Source organism: Oncorhynchus tshawytscha, linkage group LG02 (genome assembly GCF_018296145.1).
Source record: "Oncorhynchus tshawytscha isolate Ot180627B linkage group LG02, Otsh_v2.0, whole genome shotgun sequence".
NCBI classification, from domain to species: domain Eukaryota; kingdom Metazoa; phylum Chordata; class Actinopteri; order Salmoniformes; family Salmonidae; genus Oncorhynchus; species Oncorhynchus tshawytscha.
Genome location: NC_056430.1, coordinates 12,542,453 through 12,565,051, shown reverse-complemented (window position 1 = coordinate 12,565,051; position 22,599 = coordinate 12,542,453). Strand labels below are relative to the sequence as shown.

At 41.3% G+C, this 22,599-nt stretch overlaps 1 protein-coding gene across 1 annotated transcript; it reads right to left on the bottom strand.

Moving 5' to 3' along the window:
• Nucleotides 1-8,260: 8,260 nt before the first annotated feature.
• LOC112221657 (V-type proton ATPase subunit S1-like protein) lies at nt 8,261-22,599 on the bottom strand. The gene is made up of 7 exons (XM_024383869.1): nt 22,444-22,599; nt 18,648-18,688; nt 16,861-16,949; nt 16,012-16,253; nt 15,686-15,736; nt 15,181-15,424; nt 8,261-9,275 (listed from the first exon to the last, which is right to left on the bottom strand). The coding sequence occupies exons 1-7, from the start codon at nt 22,542-22,544 to the stop codon at nt 8,997-8,999; spliced, it is 1,047 nt and encodes a 348-aa protein (XP_024239637.1). The 5' UTR covers nt 22,545-22,599; the 3' UTR covers nt 8,261-8,996.

Here is a 22,599-nt window from a genome sequence, read left to right as displayed (position 1 = left end):
CTGTGATCGCAAAACAGTCCTGTAGTTTAGCATCTGCTTCATCTGACCACTTTTTTATAGGCCGAGTCACTGGTGCTTCCTGCTTTCATTTTTGCTTGTAAGCAGGAATCAGGAGGATAGAATTGTGGTCAGATTTACCAAATGGAGGGCGAGAGAGAGCTTTGTACGCATCTCTGTGTGTAGAGTACAGGTGATCAAAAAAATAAATCTCTGGTTGCGCATTTAACATGTTGAAACTGATTTAAGTTTCCCTGCATTAAAGTCCCCGGCCACTAGGAGCACCGCCTCTGTGTGAGCGGTTTCCTGTTTGCTTATTTCCTTATACAGCTTACTGAGTGCGGTCTTAGTGCCAGCATTAGTCTGTGGTGGTAAATAAACAGCCACGAAAAGTATAGCTGAAAACTCTCTTGGCAAATAGGGTGGTCTACAGTTTATCATAAGATACTAAACTTCAGGCGAGCAAAATCTAGAGACTTCCTTAGATTTCGTGTACCAGATGTTGTTTACAAATATGTACAGACCGCCCCCCCTTGCCTTACCGGAGTGTGCTGTTCTATCTAGCAGCGTATATCCCGCTAGCTGAATATCCATGTCATCGTTCAGCCACGATTCTGTGAAACATAAGATGTTACAGTTTTTGATGTCCCGTTGGTAGGATATTTGTGATCGTACCTCGTCTAATTTATTGTCCAGTGATTGTACGTTGGCGAGGGATATTGACGGTAACGGCAGCTTTCCCACTCGCCTTCTGCGGATCCTTATGAGGCACCCCGCTCTGTGTCCTCTGTACCTGCGTCTCTTTCTTTTGCCAATGACGGGGATGTTGACCTTGTCGGGTGTTCGAAGTACGTCCTGTGCATTCAGGAGGATGTTCCCTAAGTAACATATAGGTCATTGGGATAACAGTTATAAGCTCAGGTACTGCTGGGATTCATACCCAGGGTCTCCTGTATACAAGACAGGTGCTTTCACCAGCTAACTCACAGTTACCAACACATCTGCAATGCAGTTTGGCAAGCCCACTCTTTGAAGGAGGTGGATGGCAGTTGGCTCAAATGTGTCAATTGCAATCTACGAAACTTGAAGAGTAATGTGGAAGTAATCTGGAAGTATAAGATTGTCCTTCGAATGCCACAATAAAAACATTTTATCGTTTTTGCCTATTTTCCATGTGTCCTATCTGTGCTTTGAATTCAAAACAGTTAACACAAACTAAGCTAGCAGTGTTATTAAAAGTTCTATAGAGAAATGATGGATACTGATGGATACTCATTGTTGTGCACCTGTTGAGGTGATTGAACATGTGCAACTGGTAACCCAAAAATTAAAATATGCTCCAAAATGCATTTAAGGGTCATTCTCATATTAATGCCCTGTTATAGGAGTACCCTACTACGGCCCTCTCTCTGTCGGGGGCGTCCTGAGTGATTTATGGACAGCCTTCGTACCTTCGAAAAACCTATCATTTTTGTTCTCAGATTGTAAATAAAACTTCCCAGGAAAAATTTTAGGGAACCAAACAAAATATTTCTCAGAACCTCCCTGCATTCTGTTTCCAGAACAGGCTACATTTGTTTAAATAACATTCAATTTTAACGGTCAGGAAACTTATGGCTACGTTCCCAGAACCAATGGAAAACCAAAATCATACACTCCCACAACTTCCAAGGAACCAAATGTGCTAGCTGAGTAAAGTTTCTTACATTCATTGTCCTTCAAATCTCTACAACCCATCCCTGTTTTACATGAATTAAACAACATTTATTAATATCTGAATTATCTTAAACTTCCACATTAATCTTTAAGTTTCATAGAGCGCAATAAACACAGTTGAGCCAACTTGGATTTAATTTTCCAAACATATAGCCTACAGATCAATGAAAGGTACATAATGACAGGTTCCAAGACAAATTGCACAATTCTATCCATCAGAGTAAGCTACTGTTGTATGCTAATTTATTTTCTAGCCACGGGCATGCTGCATATCACTAAACAACAATAAATTGTTGATGTGGTTCTGCCAAATTATTCAATTTATTGATTTTTAAAATAGTTCAATGTTGACTACAGACTTGGGTTCAAATACATGTGCATTTGAGTATCTGGTATTTTCAAATACACAGCCCAAAACAAATACTTTTGAGTATTTTAATGGTTATTTGTCAAAACGAAATGGTCTACCAAATTATGTTTGAGAGTATTTTCAAAAACTTATTTTGAACACTATTTTCAAATACCTGGGTTAAATGCATGGGAGTGTATGAGTCAGTGTATTTGAGTATTTTCAAATACTTTCCAAGTGTATTTCCAAATACATTCAATATATTCAACTACTACTTTTCAAATAAAATATTTCTGAATACTTACTTCAAATGTATGTGAAAGTAATGTTTGATATTTTAAATAGTATTTGAACCCAGGTCTGGTTGCCTTTATAGTGTTGTAACTGGAAAACTACTGAAGGCCCACCTGTAAGAAGAAAACACATTTGAAAATGTACAAAACCAGGGGCCATATGCACAAAGCATCTCAGAAAAGGTCCTAGGAATCCTGTTAAAACCTGTTTTTAGATAAGAAAAACTCCCAACTCAGATTAGGTTTAGGATGATGTTAAGACTGCTCAGACAAAACTCTGAGCCAGGAGTAAAATCAACTCATAAAAGTTTATCTCAGCTGGTAATCACACCAGCTGTGAACTCTATAGCACACTTCAGACAACCACAGTGAAAAACTAATCATAATTTTCGCCCGACATGATCACTTAGCCTACTCTTAATTATTGCCTAATATGTTAATATTCATATTTATTTATTTTGACCAATTCTGATGGTTTTTAAAAGCTGAATTTTGACTAAATTATTGTTATATCAACATGCTTCACTCCCGTTTAACAACTCTAAATCGTTTTGGCACTGTAGCTAACGCATCAAGTAACTTGCCGATAATGATGCAGACAATGTTCGAAAGGTCTTTTGATCGAACATAATCAAAGACATAAAGCCCTATCCATCTGTTTGTATGACAGATAAGTGATAACCATGTTTCCATACTGGATGTTATTGTAAAGCCCTGTACATTTTGTACAAAATGCTGCCATAGATTTTTCAAGTAAGCTGTTCTTGGTTGATGACAGTGCGCCACACAGTGCAACCTGGTTTTTGTTGAACCACCTGCAACTGGACACTGACATTTTCTAACACTGTTTTTTTCTCACCGAATCGAGAATGAAGAAAGTATTGCCAAGAACATCTTGGTTGAAAAATCTATAGTGGCCTTTTTGTGTAGGGCTTTCCTGTACTGCCCAGTATGGAAACGAAGTCATCACATATCTGGTGTACAAACTGGTAGCTACATAAAACCTATTTTTCACTCTGTCCACTCGTCCAAGTGCCGATGTATTTGTGGCATGATGTGAACAGTACGAATTTGTGTCACTACCATTGTCACGGTTCATGAATCCACTGCCTCCCTCTCTCTTTCTCTTTCTCTTTCTCTCTCTCTCTCTCTCTCTCTCTCTCTCTCTCTCTCTCTCTCTCCCGTGTTTGTGTGGGCGTGGTTCCCAATCTCGGCCTGATTGTCTGTGCCAGCTGGAATCACTTATCTTCCCTTTATATGTTCTGTAACCAGTGTTTCTTGTTGTCAGATCGTTGTTACTTCTCTGAGGTTGTGTCGTGTGTCTGTGCTCATCTCTCACCGCCCTTGTGTGGATTATCTGCTGTGCTTCCTCCTACCCATCCGGACACACTCCCCTGGATTTCTCAGCACGCTATCATTGGAAGATGCGCCCTAGTCCCTGGGTCGGATTCCGTCTGAGTACAGTCTGTCTGTCCTGTTGCTGCTGTAAACTGTATTCATTAAACCATCGTTGCTTGCATCTTGCATCCGCCTCTGTATTGTCACAGAACGATCTGACCAGACCATGGATGCAGCGAGTTCAACGAGTCTGACCGAATTCATTTCCCGCAGTATCACGAGAATGGATCAACAAGAGGAGAACATCTCCAGCACAGGTCGGGCAGTACAAGCCCTTGCGACGCAGGTATCCCAGCTGACCCAACAATTACAACATCTGAGGGGTCTCGATGCGCCACCTACACCGGCAGTTCAACCCGCTCCGCCAGAACCGGATTCCCAGCTAGAGCCACGGCTACCGACACCAGAGGGTTATTCAGGTGATCCTGACTATTGCAGAGCTTTTCTTACGAGATGTTCCATGCAATTCTCGTTGCCAGTGGCAGCCACGGGTCTCTCTCCGTTTGAGTGTAGTTTAGGTTACCAGCCACCTATCTTTCCCAGTACGGAGTCCGAGGTCACTGTTCCCTCCGCTCACGCTTTCATCCAGAGGTGCCGTCACGCATGGAGCAGAGCCCGTGAGACTCTTCTCCGGGTGGGGGCGCGCACCAAGGCTAAGGCCGATCGCCACCGGTCGAAGCCTCCGGTATACGTCGTTGGCCAAAGAGTGTGGCTTTCTACTAAGAACATTCCACTCCGATCCATTTCGAACAAGCTTGCCCCCAAATTTATCGGCCCGTTCAAAGTCACCAGGATCATTAGTCCGGTGGCGGTCCGGCTCAAGCTTCCTCCGGCGTATAGGAGAATTCATCCTACCTTTCATGTGTCTAAAATAAAACCGGTGTTTCAGGCACGTATTAACCCGCCGGTCCCGGTTCCCCCGCCGCCACAACTTGTTGATGGGGAACCCACCTTTTCTGTCAATCATATTTTGGACTCTAGAAGGAGGGGACGCGGATTCCAGTACCTGGTGGACTGGGAGGGTTACGGCCCGGAGGAGAGAAGTTGGGTACCTGCTAGGGACATTCTGGATCACTCCCTTATCGATGATTTCAATCAACAGGTAAATTCGCCTGGGAACGCCAAGAGGCGTTCCTAGGGGGGGGGGGGTATTGTCACGGTTCATGAATCCACTGCCTCCCTCTCTCTTTCTCTTTCTCTCTCTCTCCGTGTTTGTGTGGGCGTGGTTCCCAATCTCGGCCTGATTGTCTGTGCCAGCTGGAATCACTTATCTTCCCTTTATATGTTCTGTAACCAGTGTTTCTTGTTGTCAGATCGTTGTTACTTCTCTGAGGTTGTGTCGTGTGTCTGTGCTCATCTCTCACCGCCCTTGTGTGGATTATCTGCTGTGCTTCCTCCTACCCATCCGGACACACTCCCCTGGATTTCTCAGCACGCTCTCATTGGAAGATGCGCCCTAGTCCCTGGGTCGGATTCCGTTTGAGTACAGTCTGTCTGTCCTGTTGCTGCTGTAAACTGTATTCATTAAACCATCGTTGCTTGCATCTTGCATCCGCCTCTGTATTGTCACAACCATAGTCTAATGGTTTTAAATGACTGTTTTGTATTGTTTGGAAACTCACTTGTAGAATTCACTTGCAGTAGGTCTCTTAAAAAAGAGAAGCCGCAGTTGGTGTTTTTTGTAATGATTTAAGTGACCATTGTGCTGTTGTTGCTGTTAGAAATACTAAGGTTCCTAAGACAAACCCATGTTTTATTCGTAATAGAAATTTGTTTTAAATTTGTTTTAATGAGCAGGCTTTCTTTAATGATTTGTTTTATTTTGACTGGAGTAAGATTGAGCTTATCCCTGATGTGGAAATGATTTCATGATGTTTTTTTCCAGATAGTAAACAAACATGCCCCATTCCGCAGGTTCAGGGTTAAAGGGCGGGATAATCCATGGTTTTCTTCTGAACTGTCTTGTATTATTCACATGTTAAATTGTCTGTCTTTAATGGTGTGCCCCAAGGCTCTGTACTTGGTCCTCTCTTATTCACTATTTATATAAATGATTTAGACAAAAATGGCCAAAATGCACAACTTCATTTTATGCTGATGATACTGTTATTTACTGTTGTGCCTCGTCTCTTACAAAAGCTTTCCAGAACTTGTAACTGCTTTTTATACTGTTCAACATACCTTGTGTAAATTGAAGCTTATCCTCAATACTGACAACTAAACTAATGGTGTTTTCTAAAGCAAGAAATAGACCTCTGAACCTTTCACCTATTACTACCTGTCAGGGCAAGGAGATTGAGGTTGTAACCTCATATAAATATATTGGAATTTTAATTGATGACGTCCTCTCTTTTAAATTGCATATTCCACAACTTACAAAAAAATTGAAGCTGAAAATGGGATTTTATTTCAGGAACAAGGCCTGTTTTTCTTTTGAAGCCAGATGGAGGCTAGTATCAGCTACATTTATCCCTTTACTAGACTATGGGGATATTTTATATATGAATGCTTCCGCTCAGTGTTTGAGATCAATTGACACCCTTTACCATGGCACTTTGAGATTTATTTTAAACTACAAAACCCTTATGCACCACTGCACTTTGTATACCAGGGTTGGCTGGCCTTCTCTAGTCACTCGTAGGCTCAGGCACTGGTATACTTTTATTTACAAAGCCATTTTGGGTTTAGTACCTTTTTATTTGGGATTTTTTATTGTTCAGAAATGTGGTGGGTACTCTCTTCGTTTGCTGGACACTCTCTTCGTTTGCTGGACATTATCCTGCTAACTGTTCCAAATGTCTGAACTGAATTTAGTAAAAGGGCTTTTATGTACTCTGCGCCATCGTCTTGGAACGCCTTACACAATACTTTTATTAAACTGGAAGAACTTGTCCCGATTGGTATTTTTAAATCACTGATGAATGATCTTGAGACTGATTCCCTGACCTGTCAATGTTTTTAATTTGCTGTTTTATGATTTTGTTGTACTCTTGTGAATTCTATGGTTTTTACTAGATTACTTGTAGTTTTTCATGTTGTTTGTCTGTAATTTTTGTAATGACTTGGTGCTGCCTATCTTGGCCAGGACACTCTTGAAAAAGAGATTTTAAATCTCAATGAGCCCTTCCTGGTTAAATAAAGGTTAAATAAAATAAATAAATAAATAAAATAAAGATGCCTTCAATTGCCAATTTACAGGCATGCCCAATTTAGGCATACTTTTTTAACAATGTGCTCCAAAGGTATAACTTGAAATAACATGATGTAGATAATTAAAGATGAAAGTACATTTTTTAGCCTAGTGCTTTGTGGAATTTAGGCATATCATGTGAAATAGGCTGTCACGCCCTGACCTTAGTTATCTTTGTTTTCTTTATTATTTTGGTTAGGTCAGGGTGTGACGAGGGTGGTATGTGTAGTTTTTGTATGTCTAGGGGTTTTTGTATATCTAGGTGTTTGTCTATGGTTGCCTAGATTGGTTCCCAATCAGAGGCAGCTGTTGATCATTGTCTCTGATTGGGGACCATATTTAGGTAGCCATATTCCTTGGGTATTTTGTGGGTTATTGTCTGTGTAGTTGCCTGTCAGCACTCATGTCTCATAGCTTCACATTCATTTTGTCACGCCCTTAGTATTTTGTGTTTTCTTTATTATTTTGGTCAGGCCAGGGTGTGACATGGGTATTTATGTGGTGTTTTGTCTAGGGGTTTTTGTAGGTTATGGGATTGTGGTTTAGTGAAGTAGTCTAGGTAAGTCTATGGTTGCCTAGAGTGGTTCTCAATCAGAGGCAGGTGTTTATCGTTGTCTCTGATTGGAAACCATATTTAGGCAGCCATATTCTTTGAGTGTTTCGTGGGTGACTGTTCCGGTCTCTGTTTGTTGCACCAGATAGGGCTGTTCTGGTTTTTCTTGTGTATTGTTTCTTCTTGTGTATTGTTTCTTCGTCATTAAAGATGTATCAAGATCACCACGCTGCATTTTGTTCCTCTCTTTCACCAGAAAACCGTAACACATTTTGTATACTTTGTTCAGTGTTTCTCTTTCATTAAAGAAGAATGTATTCTTATCGCGCTGCGCCTTGATCTCCTCGTTATGACGAACGTGACATTGGCCTTGTGAAGTCATTGTCAAGTAAGCAAGAGATACTGTTGCATGTAGGTCTAGATGATTTATGGGTTGATCATATAGAAATATCAAAACATTCTTTTATGGATTGATCATATAGCCAGGAGTAAAATCAACTCCTAAACGTTTATCTCAGCTGGTAATCACAACATTTTGAGAGCGTGTGAAGGAAAGACCGTGGCGCTCATTGACTTTGCTGCAAATGAAGGGGAATAACCAATTGTGATTTTAACAACTCAAAAGCAATTCCATGTGGCACAGGAACCACTGACTCGCTACCTTTTTCTATTATTAAGACACCCGCTGCTAACTCTTATCTGGTAGGACAGCTCATGAGGTCTCCTAAATTTGTCAACTAGGTGGGACTAATGACTAAAGAGGATTCATGCATATCTTTTATTTTTACCAATAAGAGTAGGAGTAATGTCTCTATTCTTAGAATTTTCTACTCTGAGATGCTTTGTGGATAATGGCCCGAAATGTACATAGTTATTTTCACAAGCTCGCAATAACACATGTTCTTAAACACAGGTCTGAAACACCAGAATGTAACACATTGATTAATTAAGTATATACTTCATTGCCTTTACGGTATGTACCCTTTAGGGTATGGTTTTGTTATTAAAATTAAACTTCTTTATCCAGTGTGTGTATATATATATATATATATATATACCAGCATTTATAGTACTGACAAGGAACTAAATACTTGTTCTTATATCCCTTTGAATTTCATTCAAGAGTACATAATTAGTTTGTTTTTGCTTTGCAATGCCCGATAACTGGTCAATGTCTCCGGATCACCTCCAAAGCTGTATCCAAATCCACCAGATGATGCTGAGCCACAAATGATTAGATCTATCTGGCTTGAACAACCACTGCCTGAGCCCAGTGATGCTAAAGTGGACAACCATATCAGGTTCAGACTATCACCATGTCTTTCAGGCCCTTCAGTATGGGAGGTTGCTTTATCTATTGAGTTTAGTCAGTCGGTCGGTCTGCCAGCCATCAGAGGATTCAGTCAGAGGCCCTGCATAGTCACTATCTGACACCTACAGAAACAGTTTACAGTATACTCCTAGTGGTGGAGACTGAGGTGCATCCTGGGAAACGGAGTCCTACAAGCTGTTTTTCTCAGTGGCAGTGGAGCTGGTAGTGCCGGAGCTGGTGGCGCCGGTGCATTCTGCAGTTTCTGTGCTGCGGGGGAAGTAGACGGTGGTCTTGTGTTCTTCGTAGGTGTCGATGTGTTTGAGGTGCACCACCATGTGCAGCGCGTAGGCCAGGACCAGGAGAAGGATTAGAGAGGTGATCAGACCCATGAGGATAGCTGGGGTGAAGAACGTAGCGCAATCACTGGCTGAGCCAAACTTGTTGGACAGCACATTGAACGATTGTATCTGTCGAGCAAAGAGAAATATAAAGGTGAGATGTTTGAGTAAAGTAAACGATGCAACAAAGTAGGGCTGTAACGAAATCAGTATTGCAAATCAGAAGCAGACAACTTTTTGGTCCTTAAAAAACAAGCTATATGTAACATATCATCAAAGCATCCAACCAAAATATATTTGAGATTTTTTTAAACCGGGTGCAAGGAAGTGTGAATATAAACAGTGAAGTTAGGTAAGTTGGAAGCTTGTGCAGCAGGGCTTTGGAAACGAGTGTAATGATGTGATCTACGTGACTTCAAAAAGGTTCAGCCAACCTTTTGGTAAAGAATGCAGTCTCCTGTGATCAAGGGGACTCATTCAATTATAGAACCATCCAATGAGCCAATCTTACGTGAATTTGAAAACATGTAATTAAGCACGAGTTTTATATCAGTAAGGGCTTCCTGTACAGCTGCAAAATCGGACTATAGCCTTGTCACAGCCAGGTCAGCAGTAGGGGAAATTGCATACATAATATTATCCCCTGCATATTGATTAAATTTAAACATTTTAACAGATTGATCAATAGCATTTATATAAATAGCGAAAAGAGCCGGGCCTAGTATCGACCCATGTGGAACACCTTAAGAAATTCAGACTTAACCTCATCAATCACAATGGCCTGAGTTCTGTCACTAAGATAATCATGAAACCACGAGCAGGAGTCAGAGCCCAGGCCAATCGAGGACAACTTGTTCAATAAAATAGCATGATCAACAGTATCAAACGCAGTATCAAACAGGGCAGCACAATTAATTTTAGCGTCTAAAGTACTGACAATATCATTAACTACTAATGTGGTGACAGTGCTATGCCCTGGCCTAAACCCAGATTGATTTTTATTCATAATACCATGCTCAGATAAAAAATAGTGAAGTTGCTTTTTTACCAAAGATTTGAGAATCTTAGACAGACATGGAGGCCTGGAGATTGGATGATAATTATCAAGATCACTATCATCTCTGCCCTTATGGAGTGGCGGCACTGTTTTCCATACTTTTGGAATTTTTCCTGATAACGATGTTAGATTTAAGATATAGGTTACTGAGCCAGCAATGAGGGGGGCATCTCACTTGAGCAGATCCAGTTCCATTTGGTCAGCCCCTGTGGATTTCTTTGTAGCAAGAAATCCAACCCTGGTCTGACCAATCGGATTCCACGCTTCAAGATTGCTTCAATCACGTGGACTGGGATATGTTTCAGGTAACCTCAGATAATAACATTGACGTATACACTGACTCGGTGAGCGAGTTTATAAAGCCTTCCCTAACCAGAAACTGTGGATTAATGGCAGCATTCGTGCAAAACTGAAAGCACGTACCACCGGATTTAATCATGACAAGGTGACTGAACATATTACCGAACTACAGTGTAGTTATTCCCTCTGTAACGCAATCAAAGTGTCAGTATAGAGACCATGTGGAGTCGCAATTCAATGGCTCAAACATGAGACGTCTGTGGCAGAGTCTACAGACAATCACGGACAACAAAAAGAAAACCAGTCAAGTCGCGGACATCGACGTCTTGCTTCCAGACAAATTAAACAATTTATTTTGCCCGCTTTGAGGACACTGACAAGGTCCACTACCAAAGACTGCGGGCTCTCCTCATGGCCGACGTGAGTAAAACATTTAAACGTGTTAACCCTCACAAGGCTGCCGGCCCAGACGGCATCCCTAGCCGCGTCCTCAGAGCATGCGCAGACCAGCTGGCTGGTGTGTTTACGGACATGTTCAATCAATCCCAATCCCAGTATGCTGTCCCCACATGCTTCAAGATGGCCACCATTGTTCCTGTTCCCATAAAACGAAGGTAACTGAACTAAATGACTATTGCCCCGTAGCACTCACTTCTGTCATCATGAAGTGCTTTGAGAGACTAGTCAAGGATCATATCACCTCCACCCTACCTGTCACTCTAGACCCACTTCAATTTGCTTACCGCCCCAATAGGTCCACAGATGATGCAGTCGCCATCACACTGCACACTGCCCTATCCCATCTGGACAAGAGGAATACATATGTATGAATGCTGTTCATTGACTACACATTCAACACCCTCCAAACTCATCATTAAGCTTGAGACCCTGGGTCTCGACCCCGCCCCGTGCAACTGGGTCCTGGACTTCCTGACGGGTCACCCCAGGTGGTGAAGGTAGGAAACAACTTCTCCACTCCACTAAACTCAACACTGGGGCCCCACAAGGGTGTGTTCTCAGCCCCCTCCTGTAATCCCTGTTCACCCACGACTGCATGGCCATGCATGCCTCCAACTCAATCATCAAGTTTGCAGACGACACAACAGTGGTAGGCTTGACTACCAACAACGACGAGACAGCCTACAGGGAGGAGGTGAGGGCCCTCGGAGTGTGGTATCAGGAAAATAACCTCTCACTCATTGTCAGCAAAACAAAAGAGATGATCGTGGACTTCAGGAAACAGTAAAGGGAACACCCCCCTATCGACGGGGCAGCAGTGGAGAAGGTGGAAAGTTTTAAGTTCCTCTGTGTACATATCACCGACAAACTGAAATGGTCCACACACACAGACAGTGTGGTGAAGAAGGCGAAACAGTGCCTCTTCAACCTCAGGAGGCTGGAAAAATGTGGCTTGTCCCCGAAAACCCTCACCAACTTTTACATGTGCACAATTGAGAGCATCCTGTCGGGCTGTATCACAACGCATCACCGGGGACAAACTACCAGCCCTCCAGGACACCTACAACACCCGATGTCACAGGAAGGCAAAAAAGATCATCAAGGACAATAACCACCCGAGCCACTGCCTGTTCACCGCACTTCCATCCAGAAGGCGAGGTCAGTACATGTGCATCAAAGCTGGGACAGAGAGATTGAAAAACAGCTTCTATCTCAAGGCCATCAGATTGTTAAACAGCCACCACTAGCACAGAGAGGCGGCTGCCTACCTACAGACTTGATATCATTGGCCACTTTAATAATGCCATTTTAAGAATGTTTATATATCTCGCATTACTCATCTCATATGTGTATAATGTATACTGTATCCATCACTATCTATTCTTTACTATCTATTGCATCTTAGCCACTCTGTCACTGCTCATCCATATATTTTATACTTATATATTCTTATCACATTCCTTTACTTGATTGTGTGTATTGGTTTTGTGGTGGAATTTGTTAGATATTAGGTTTTGTTGTGGAATTGTAGATATTACCAGTTAGATACTGCTGCACTGTCGGATCTAGAAGCATAATTAATTTGCTACACTCGCAATAACATCTGCTAACCATGTGTTTGTGACCAATAAAATTTGATTTGATTTGAAGTATGGAATCAAGGATGTATTTTTCTGTGAATTGCCGAAATGCAATAACTTGACAACCATTTTCTGAGTTAATCTGCAAAATGTCAGAATCAACATTAAGCCCACTCTTAGATATAGTAGGGTTAGACGCTCTTTGAAAAAGATAGCCCGCTGAAATAAAATGGCAATTAAATGCATCAATGATGGCATTTTTGTCCGTAATGGGACCAGAATGAATTTGTTGGGGCAGAGAGTAGGAAGTGCAACCCTTTAGAGATATGACAGTGTTCGAGAATTTAGCCAGATTCCCTTTACAATCGTAGAGTGGTTACATAATAATCCGATTTAGCCTTTCTGATTAGTCTTCCACATTGATTCCTCAGTTGACTTAAAGATTGCCAATCTCGGCCTAAGCCTGTGTTCCTGGCCTTGACCCAGGCAACATTTGTTTTGTGAATGACTTTGGATAATTCAGGAGTGAACCAGGCATTCGATCTACCTTTACTGTCATAGTTTTGAAGGGGCATGATTATCTACAATAGTATTGAAGACATTTGCAAAAAAGCTTAAAGCTAAATCAGGTTAAGGGATAGCTGAGATACAATCAAAGTCACTAAAATAAAGATTATGTAAAAAAAAAATTAAAAAGGCTTTTTTAAAGGTCCACTTAGTGATGACACGAGGCTTAGATTTATGCATTCTCATATCTCTGACACAGACAACTGGCCAACGGTCACTAAAATCCAGTGAGAAAACCCCACTATCAACATATTTATCTGGAGTATTTGTCAAAATAAGATAAATCAGGGTAGATTTCGATGGATGTTTAGGATTGGGCAGTGTAGGCTCAGTTATCAGCTGAGACAGCTTTAGGATTGGGCTGTGTAGGCTCAGTTATCTGCTGAGACAGGTTTTGCTCAGAGCAAATATCTTTTAGCGTATCTGACCATATTAGAATCTCCCAAAATGAATAATTCATATTTACCATACTTAGATAGCAATTGAGATAAATTGTTAAGAGAACATGAAGAAGCCGAGAGGGGCGATACACTCCTACTAGTTTCAGCTGGTTATTATGACTAAGGCCCACATTAAGAACAAGACAACCTAAATGCTTAGGGACAGAGGAAGCACAGCTGGTTATTAGGACCAAGGCCCACATTAAGAACAACACAATCAAAATGCTTAGGGACAGATGTAGCAAGAGTTACAAAAACATTTGAATGGTCAATATGGCAACACCCTCACCTCTTCCTGTTCTGTCCCATCTGTAATCATTATAACCAGATAGAGACACATCAGAGTCCTGCACAGAATTATTTCAGAAATTACCAGAATGTCCACATTGGATTGAGAAGCCAGAATTAAAATAAAATACATCTTTGAAATCAAAGTTCTGGAATTTACATGAGCTAATCCTAGACCGCAGCTGCCGGATTTCAGGTCAGATGGAGTCTAATACAAGCAACAAATCAAATCAAATTTTATTTGTCACATACACATGGTTAGCAGATGTTAATGCGAGTGTAGCGAAATGCTTGTGCTTCTAGTTCCGACAATGCAGTCGTAACCAACAAGTAATCTAGCTAACAATTCCAAAACTACTACCTTATAGACACAAGTGTAAGGGGATAAAGAATATGTACATAAAGATATATGAGTGAGTGATGGTACAGAGCGGCATAGGCAAGATACAGTAGATGGTATTGAGTGCAGTATATACATATGAGATGAGGATGTAAACAAAGTGGCATAGTTAAAGTGGCTAGTGATACATGTATTACATAAAGATGCAGTAGATGATACAGAGTACAGTATATACATATACATATGAGATGAATAATGTAGGGTATGTAAACATTATATTAGGTAGCATTGTTTAAAGTGGCTAGTGCTATAGTTTACATCATTTCCCATCAATTCCCATTATTAAAGTGGCTGGAGTTGAGTCAGTGTGTTGGCAGCAGCTATGATCAGTAGGTAACCCCTTGTTTGAAAATACCATGGGATTGGTTTGAATTGGTATAGGTACAAGATTGTCTAGAACCATTGGGTCTATGCCTCGAGTGAGGACATGGGTTAAAAATAAGAGTCAATGAGGGTTGTCTGTGGCGGGCCTGCAGTATGATGACAATGCTGATAATTTATGGTTGTCTCAGCGCAGCATATAAAGGATATGATATACTTTTTTAATCTTGTGGATTTTTCTATATCATGTAACTCTTTTAAAAAAAACATGAATCTTTCTGGGTTCATACACAAACACAATAAAAAAACAATACAATAAATAACAAGGTATTGTTATGGTATAAAAAAAATAGTGCCATCTAGAGGTATAACTAGGAACTGCCCTGTGTTATGACCAGTTGAATAAAGCCACACTCAAGTTGCAGTTCTGTTTACAGATCTTTCATTATTATTTTACCAAAAGGTTTTAAGAAACAATACAAGTTATCCAGTTATCCATTATAATTAATCAGGAGTAGCTGCCGGGTTCCAACAGAACCCTCAGAACATGCTCCCCTATTAAAACGTACCTTGCCCTCCTGCCATAAAACGATGCCTCCCCGTAAAAACAATGCATGCCAACCTGGAAGTCTGTGAAGGTGATGTGCCAGTTTGCAGAGTTGTCTGTGATGGAGCTGGGTACGAGCAGCGTGTCGTACTTCTGCAGACTGCTCACGTGCTGACAGTGGTAGGAGTGGGTACTAGGAGCGTAAACGTCGGTGGCGTTGAACGTTGCCTCATGGGTCCAGTTGTAGTGGATGTGTACGCTGTCCAGAGTGAACCAGTTCTGCCCTGCCGACTCATAGAATGTGTTGGACATTTGTAGTCTGTTGGAACAGTGCATACATTGGTTACACAATTACATTTGAGTAATTTAGCAGATGCTCTTATCAAGAGAGACTTACAGTCAGTGTACAGTACAATAAATAAATATCACAACCAAAATGGACCCCGCACAATATACTTCAGACCAAGTGTTTTTATTTACCTACATGTGACCTGACCAGGAAAACCATGGGCCTATCTATTATTTGTAAAATGGTCCTTATAGCCTAGCACTGGCTATAAAAATGAATGAAGAGACAAACCTAATTGCAAGTCCTCTCAAGTCCTCCACATCTCCGAAACGTAGTACAAGCCTGGTGGAAAAATAAGGTTCAATAGTACTGTCGAATTAATTAATCAATTAATGAAATTGTATTTTTTGTGTCAAATTGCCAGTTGGCAACCCATCCCTTAAGGGATTAATTGACACGTAAACAAACATTACAATAATTCCCTCTGATAATTTAGTGATGATTCTTCTTCCAGAGTTCTCTGTCATTACTTAATCCTTCAAAAATGGAGGATAGCGAGGAAGAGTAATGTATCGGGAAATGCAGGAGGAATATCTACAGCCGCAAAGCAGACATACGTAGCTTTGTCTTTGCTGCACATAGAGCCTTTGGTGTCCACTGGTGCATCGGGGCCGAAGGCCTTCTCTGTGAGATCCACTAAGGTGCTGTTCCTGAACCTGATGGCAAGCTTCCTGGCCCTAAACAGGATACATGTTTTGCTGTTGTAAACCACGCTCAGAGGAGAGGAAGGAAGAATGCTGGATGTCTGCAGTAGCCTCCGTTTGGTTCTGTGTGGGGAGTCCAGCTGCCACTCATAAGGCTGATGGTGGGAATGAGAGGATGAAACAGGAATGGGTGAAAGAAGGAGTGAGAGCAGAAGAGACAGAGGGGAAGACAGAGAAAAGAATAAAGGGAGAAAGAGAGGTAGAAAGAGATAAGATGGTGGCTCACTGATTGACGAACAACAGTAATCTGAAAAACTATTACAGATTGGTTTTTCATCTCATTGTGGGGGCTACAGTGGGTGTTCATTGACCAATAAGACTTTGTGTAAAGGTATTGTTGTTAGGAATAATCCAATCTAGTTATAATTTTTTGTTGAAATTGAATCCAATGGTTTATCTCACTGAGACTAAGCCTTCTGTCTGGGATTAGTTTCAGACGACTCGGAATAAAAGCTTTTTTCATGAACAATGCCATATTGGATTCCTAGAAACGTCAGTCTCTAGTGTCTAATCACACACACAGTAGTCTATATCTCCCTTCTCTGAAGTGTGCACTCGTTCACTATGTTCTGCAAATCTGGTGGAGGCATTGGCTAGTGGGAGTTTCCACCATATTTTTTGTACTAGTCATTTCCTTTCAAGTCAGTGAAATGAAGTGAACAAGTACACACTTCGGGAGGAAGGAAAGATAATAATTGGGACCTGCAGGACTCTCCTGAGAGGGTCCTCCGCTATAAGCGAAGAACTCTCCCCATCGGAAGCAGCACTGTGGCTCTGGGCAGCCAACCCATCTGTATACAAGGAGTAAGAGAGAAATGTTTTAAAATAAAATACACTGCTCAAAAAAATAAAGGGAACACTAAAATAACACATCCTAGATCTGAATGAATGAAATATTCTTATTAAATACTTTTTTCTTTACATAGTTGAATGTGCTGACAACAAAATCACACAAAAATGATCAATGGAAATCAAATTTATCAACCCATGGCCTGTATGACCTCCCTACAACGCCTGGGCATGCTCCTGATGAGGTGGCGGATGGTCTCCTGAGGGATCTCCTCCCAGACCTGGACTAAAGCATCCGCCAACTCCTGGACAATCTGTGGTGCAACGTGTCGTTGGTGGATGGAGCGAGACATGATGTCTCAGATGTGCTCAATTGGATTCAGGTCTGGGGAACGGGTGGGCCAGTCCATAGCATCAATGCCTTCCTCTTGCAGGAACTGCTGACACACTCCAGCCACATGAGGTCTAGCATGGTCTTAAATTAGGAGGAACCCAGGGCCAACAGCACCAGCATATGGTCTCCCAAGGGGTCTGAGGATCTCATCTCGGTACCTAATGGCAGTCAGGCTACCTCTGGCGAGCACATGGAGGGCTGTGCGGCCCCCCAAAGACATGCCACCCCACACCATGACTGACCTACCGCCAAACCGGTCATGCTGGAGGATGTTGCAGGCAGAAGAACGTTCTACACGGCGTCTCCAGACTCTGTCACGTCTGTCACATGTGCTCAGTGTGAACCTGCTTTCATCTGTGAAGAGCACAGGGCGCCAGTGGCGAATTTGCAAATCTTGGTGTTCTCTGGCAAATGCCAAACTTCCTGCACAGTGTTGGGCTGTAAGCACAACCCCCACCTGTGGACGTCGGGCCCTCATACCACCCTCATGGAGTCTGTTTCTGACCGTTTGAGCAGACACATGCACATTTGTGGCCTGCTGGAGGTCATTTTGCAGGGCTCTGGCAGTGCTCCTCCTGCTCCTCCTTGCACAAATGCGGAGGTAGCGGTCCTGCTGCTGGGTTGTTGCCCTCCTACGGCCTCCTCCACATCTCCTGATGTACTGGCCTGTCTCCTAGTAGCGCCTCCATGCTCTGGACACTACGCTGACAGATACAGCAAACCTTCTTGCCACAGCTCGCATTGATGTGTCATCCTGGATGAGCTGCACTACCTGAGCCACTTGTGTGGGTTGTAGACTCCGTCTCATGCTACCACTAGAGTGAAAGCACCGCCTGCATTCAAAAGTGACCAAAACATCAGCCAGTAAGCATAGGAACTGAGAAGTGGTCTGTGGTTACCATCTGCAGAACCACTCCTTTATTGGGGGTGTCTTGCTAATTGCCTATAATTTCCACCTGTTGTCTATTCTATTTGCACAAAAGCATGTGAAATTTATTGTCAATCAGTGTTGCTTCCTAAGTGGACAGTTTGATTTCACAGAAGTGTGATTGACTTGGAGTTACATTGTGTTGTTTAAGTGTTCCCTTTATTTTTTTGAGCAGTGTATTTAGAACGTATAAAGCAATTATCAAATGAATATTAACAATGTGTCACTACTACACCAGTGTCACAATTACACAGGTAAATTAACAACATAAGGTGAAGTGTTACCAGTGAATTATAGTGTATTTTTTTACACATACCATAAAAAAACATGATTCAAAACATTTACATAATCAATTGACAATAAGGGAAAATAACTCACTGTTTTGAACCCTGATATCTTGGGATGTGGGCCCCGCTAAACTGTAAACATACAAAAATAAATGATTATTTCAGATGATATAGAAGTAGCCTATAAGGTGCTGGACAGTGAACATCAATGTAAATATCCCTTATAGTATTATTAGGACTGTAGATGTAGAGACAATGGTAGATTGAACATAACATCATTAAAATATATATATATTTTAATATTAACGTCACAAATGTATAATTTGTACAGTTCTTTATTTAGAATGTAGTTATGTTGTTACATTTAAAACCTAGCAGTACTACTTATGTCTCTGTGAGTGAGGTGGATATATAGCATTTTGCAAATAAACATTATTATTTTTGTCTCTCTGAAATTAAACCATCAACTGATAGATTTTAAACAAATAAATGTCTGTGTTTGAACAACCCCATGCCATGATCAGATAGTGGACAAAACCACACCAATCTCTTTCAGAATTTCTTTAAAAAATATAAGGTAATTTACCAACAAGTCTTCCCAGACCGTGGTGCCCTTACTGGGAATCAGGGGAGCTAGCAGCCAGACCATGGTATCCTTATTATGGCTAAGGGGGGTTTGTGTAGACTGTCTGCCCATCAGATCTGAGGAAGCAACCTGGACTGGCAGACAGCAGTGTTGGAGTCCTCAGGAAGTAAACTGAAATTCCAATGTTCTTCATTTGAATGGGATTTCAGTTAACTTCCTGAATTGAAATGGAGTTGACTCTAACCCCGACTGACAAACATTAGCAGTGTAATTTTAGCACTAGCCTGTAGTCTGTAAAAAAGAGTCTCTGTACTTTTATATCAATGCAAATTTCAGCAATGTAATTGTACAAAGCACATTTTCTACAGCTTTCGTCTTCGGGTGTCGAGTAGAATTCTCCATTGGACCATTACTAGTCTATTAGACCAGTGGGTAGTTCACATCTATAGTTTACCCAGTCATAATCCAATGCAGAGCCTGGCGCTTGCTACCGCAGGATAGTGTGTTTGATTCCCAGGACCACCAGTAAGTAAAATGTATGCAAGAGTGACTGTAAGTCGCTTTAGATAAAAGCGTCTGCTTAATAGTATTTATATTACATTGAACACAAATATTCTGCATGAATCAGATTTCCTTATCTGATTAGTTCATCACTTCATAAAGCATGAGGGCATAAGGCTTGACCCTGCAGTAAGGCACTGCATTGTGTGTGGCGATTTGTTTAACACTATTGCAGAGAGGCATATACTACTGTAATACTATGTTATCTATAACAGGAATAGATCATATTCAGTGTACCTCAGTGTAAAAGTGTAATTATCTGACATTTGTTATTGAAAGCCCATCTGTGGCTGTATCTCTGTTGGCCTGGTTCAGTGATATAACAATACATTTGGGAGTTGATGAGGAGTGAGTGCTCTGTCTTCTTGATCACCAGCAGATGCCATTGTTACATAATAAAAAGTGACAAAACACTGAGTAATCATTTATCTGAACACAAACGTCAACCTGAATTTGCTACACAGACCTACACGGCCTCATCAAAACCACTAACCTAAGCAAAAATGTAGCTTTCATTCAAACGACTGAACCGATTGTGATGATCTACAGGGGATAGAAAAATCCTCTCCTACCTCTGTCCCCACCCCACCCTACATATCAGCTTACAAATCCACTCTGTAGTCTACCCTGCTGCTGTCATTGACTGGCTGCAACATAGCATGTTGTGGTCCAGCCATTACATAATAAATATGATCCACTGATCATCTCTCTCACTCACCTCACAATGCCAGGCATGTCATATATTCTGTGAGGGTAAGTTTGAAGATAAGAGGGGCTGCTTTTAGACTTCCTCCTGTGTTCAGACTAAAGCCTGCACTGCCCTACATGTTGCGACCAATGCTCTTGAGGCAATATGTTGCCAATTACATTAGGGTTTTTTATGAAGTTAAATGTTCCCTAATAGATGAGCCCAAGGTGTTGGGAGACAGGGAGGAGAATAATTACTTTGGTAAACAGGTCGGGTGTGGGGGAGTTGATCTTTTCAGTTAAAGATCAAACATGTTTAGCAGTATTGTCCATGTATAGTTTGTTCCTAAATGCACAAAAGACACATTGACAAGTGAAATGAGCCTGAAAATTTGTTTTTATTGATCATGTTTCAAGATTATTGCATTTGGAATGATCCTTACCCCTTGGATCATCAGGTGACTTTGTTTACTGTATTCTATGTTTTCATCACATTATAAACTGGGTGGTTCGAGCGCTGAATGCTGATTGGCTGACAGCTATGGTATAGCAGACCGCATACTATGGGTATGACAAAACACGTATTTTTACTGCTCTAATTACATTGGTAACCAGTTTATAATAGCAATAAGGCATCGCAGGGTTTGTGGTATGTGGCCAATATACCACGGCTAAAGGCTGTATCCAGGCACTCCGCGTTTCGGCGTGCACAAGAACACACCTTACCCGTGGTATATTGGCCATATACAACACCCCTTCACGTTTCTTACTTAAATATCACAATATCACATAACTACCCTACAGGGAGCATTATAAAGCTGCTGCTTTGTATTCAGTGCATGTTTACAGGCATCTGAATTGAAATATCAATCAAATATGATATGAAGAAATGTATAAACAGTACATGTACAATACTGCCTAACATTTTAGCTTAATATCTGATCTTATATTTAGATATAAAGCCACTGTGCTGTCTATTCAAGAAAGGTTGACTGGAGGCTGCTGGCGTGTAGGCAGCAGCAGCTGGGGCAAGTATCAGGGTTATGACAAAATGCCACATGCCAAAACAGGATGATTAAGAAGTCAGCAGGGTTCAGAAGGTGGGGGTATTCAAGGCACCAGGATTTACCGGGCAATCTGCTATGTCATATTTCAGTCAAAATATGGTGGATCCGGCTCCCCCAGAATAATGCATTCATTAAAGCTATACAAAATACAATTCATGGGATATTATATCCATGTTCTTAAAATGAACTGCAATAATTCCATTGTCAATCACTAGAACCAAAATCAATGAATTGCTGTTCAATGGAATACTACAACCAAATACATTAATTTACTATACCAATCTGTACCCTTTTCGTCATAGTTAACATATTCTATTCAATATATTCAACTGTAAAGCTAAAGAAAATAACGTTTCTGCGTTACAGAAATAACTAAAGTTTTTTATGTGATTATCGTTATTACATTTTTATTATTTGGGTGCCAGCCGTGCCAGACATATTGAGGTGAATAGCGTAGAATAAAATAGAAGAGAATTCCTCCATCTAGCATCATACGGAGCTGTACTCAAATAGTGTAATTCTCAGAGGAAAGCTGTCTCTGCAGTATACAGCGAACATAATTTGACTCCATCTCATCTCTGATGTAGCAGCATTCATCCCTGCCTATTTATTTGTAGTGCATATATGGATTTGCCCTGTAAACTGATGCCTTCAGTGCAACACCCATGGATTGTCTCTTGTATTTCACTGACAGAGCCCTAGTAGCTACATTTGCATCGCAGATGTGCACACTACAGTATCGTACCCTACAGTAACAGTGCAGTAAATGTACAAGAAGGAAATCACTATCACAATGGTTACAGATGATACGAGATCATGCTTTTTACAGATTCACAAACGCATTCTAAAACTGTATCTTTCTCCTCATTCTCACGGTCTCCATCACACTATAAAAGACCTTCGTTCTCCCCCTCCGTCTGCACAACATCCATCCATCGCCCTGCCTGACTCCAGCCTAGAGTTGAAATAGCTCCTTTCACACCTACCTTTTTTCCACAACCGCAGACACTTGATCAAAGGACAAAGAGAGCTGCAGAAAAACGACAGAAAATAAATTAAAATACATAAATAAGTCTTGTTTTGCCATGGAGCCGGCCAGGTGAGACTGCCACAGATGATGACTGCTTCATAACGTTCTTCGA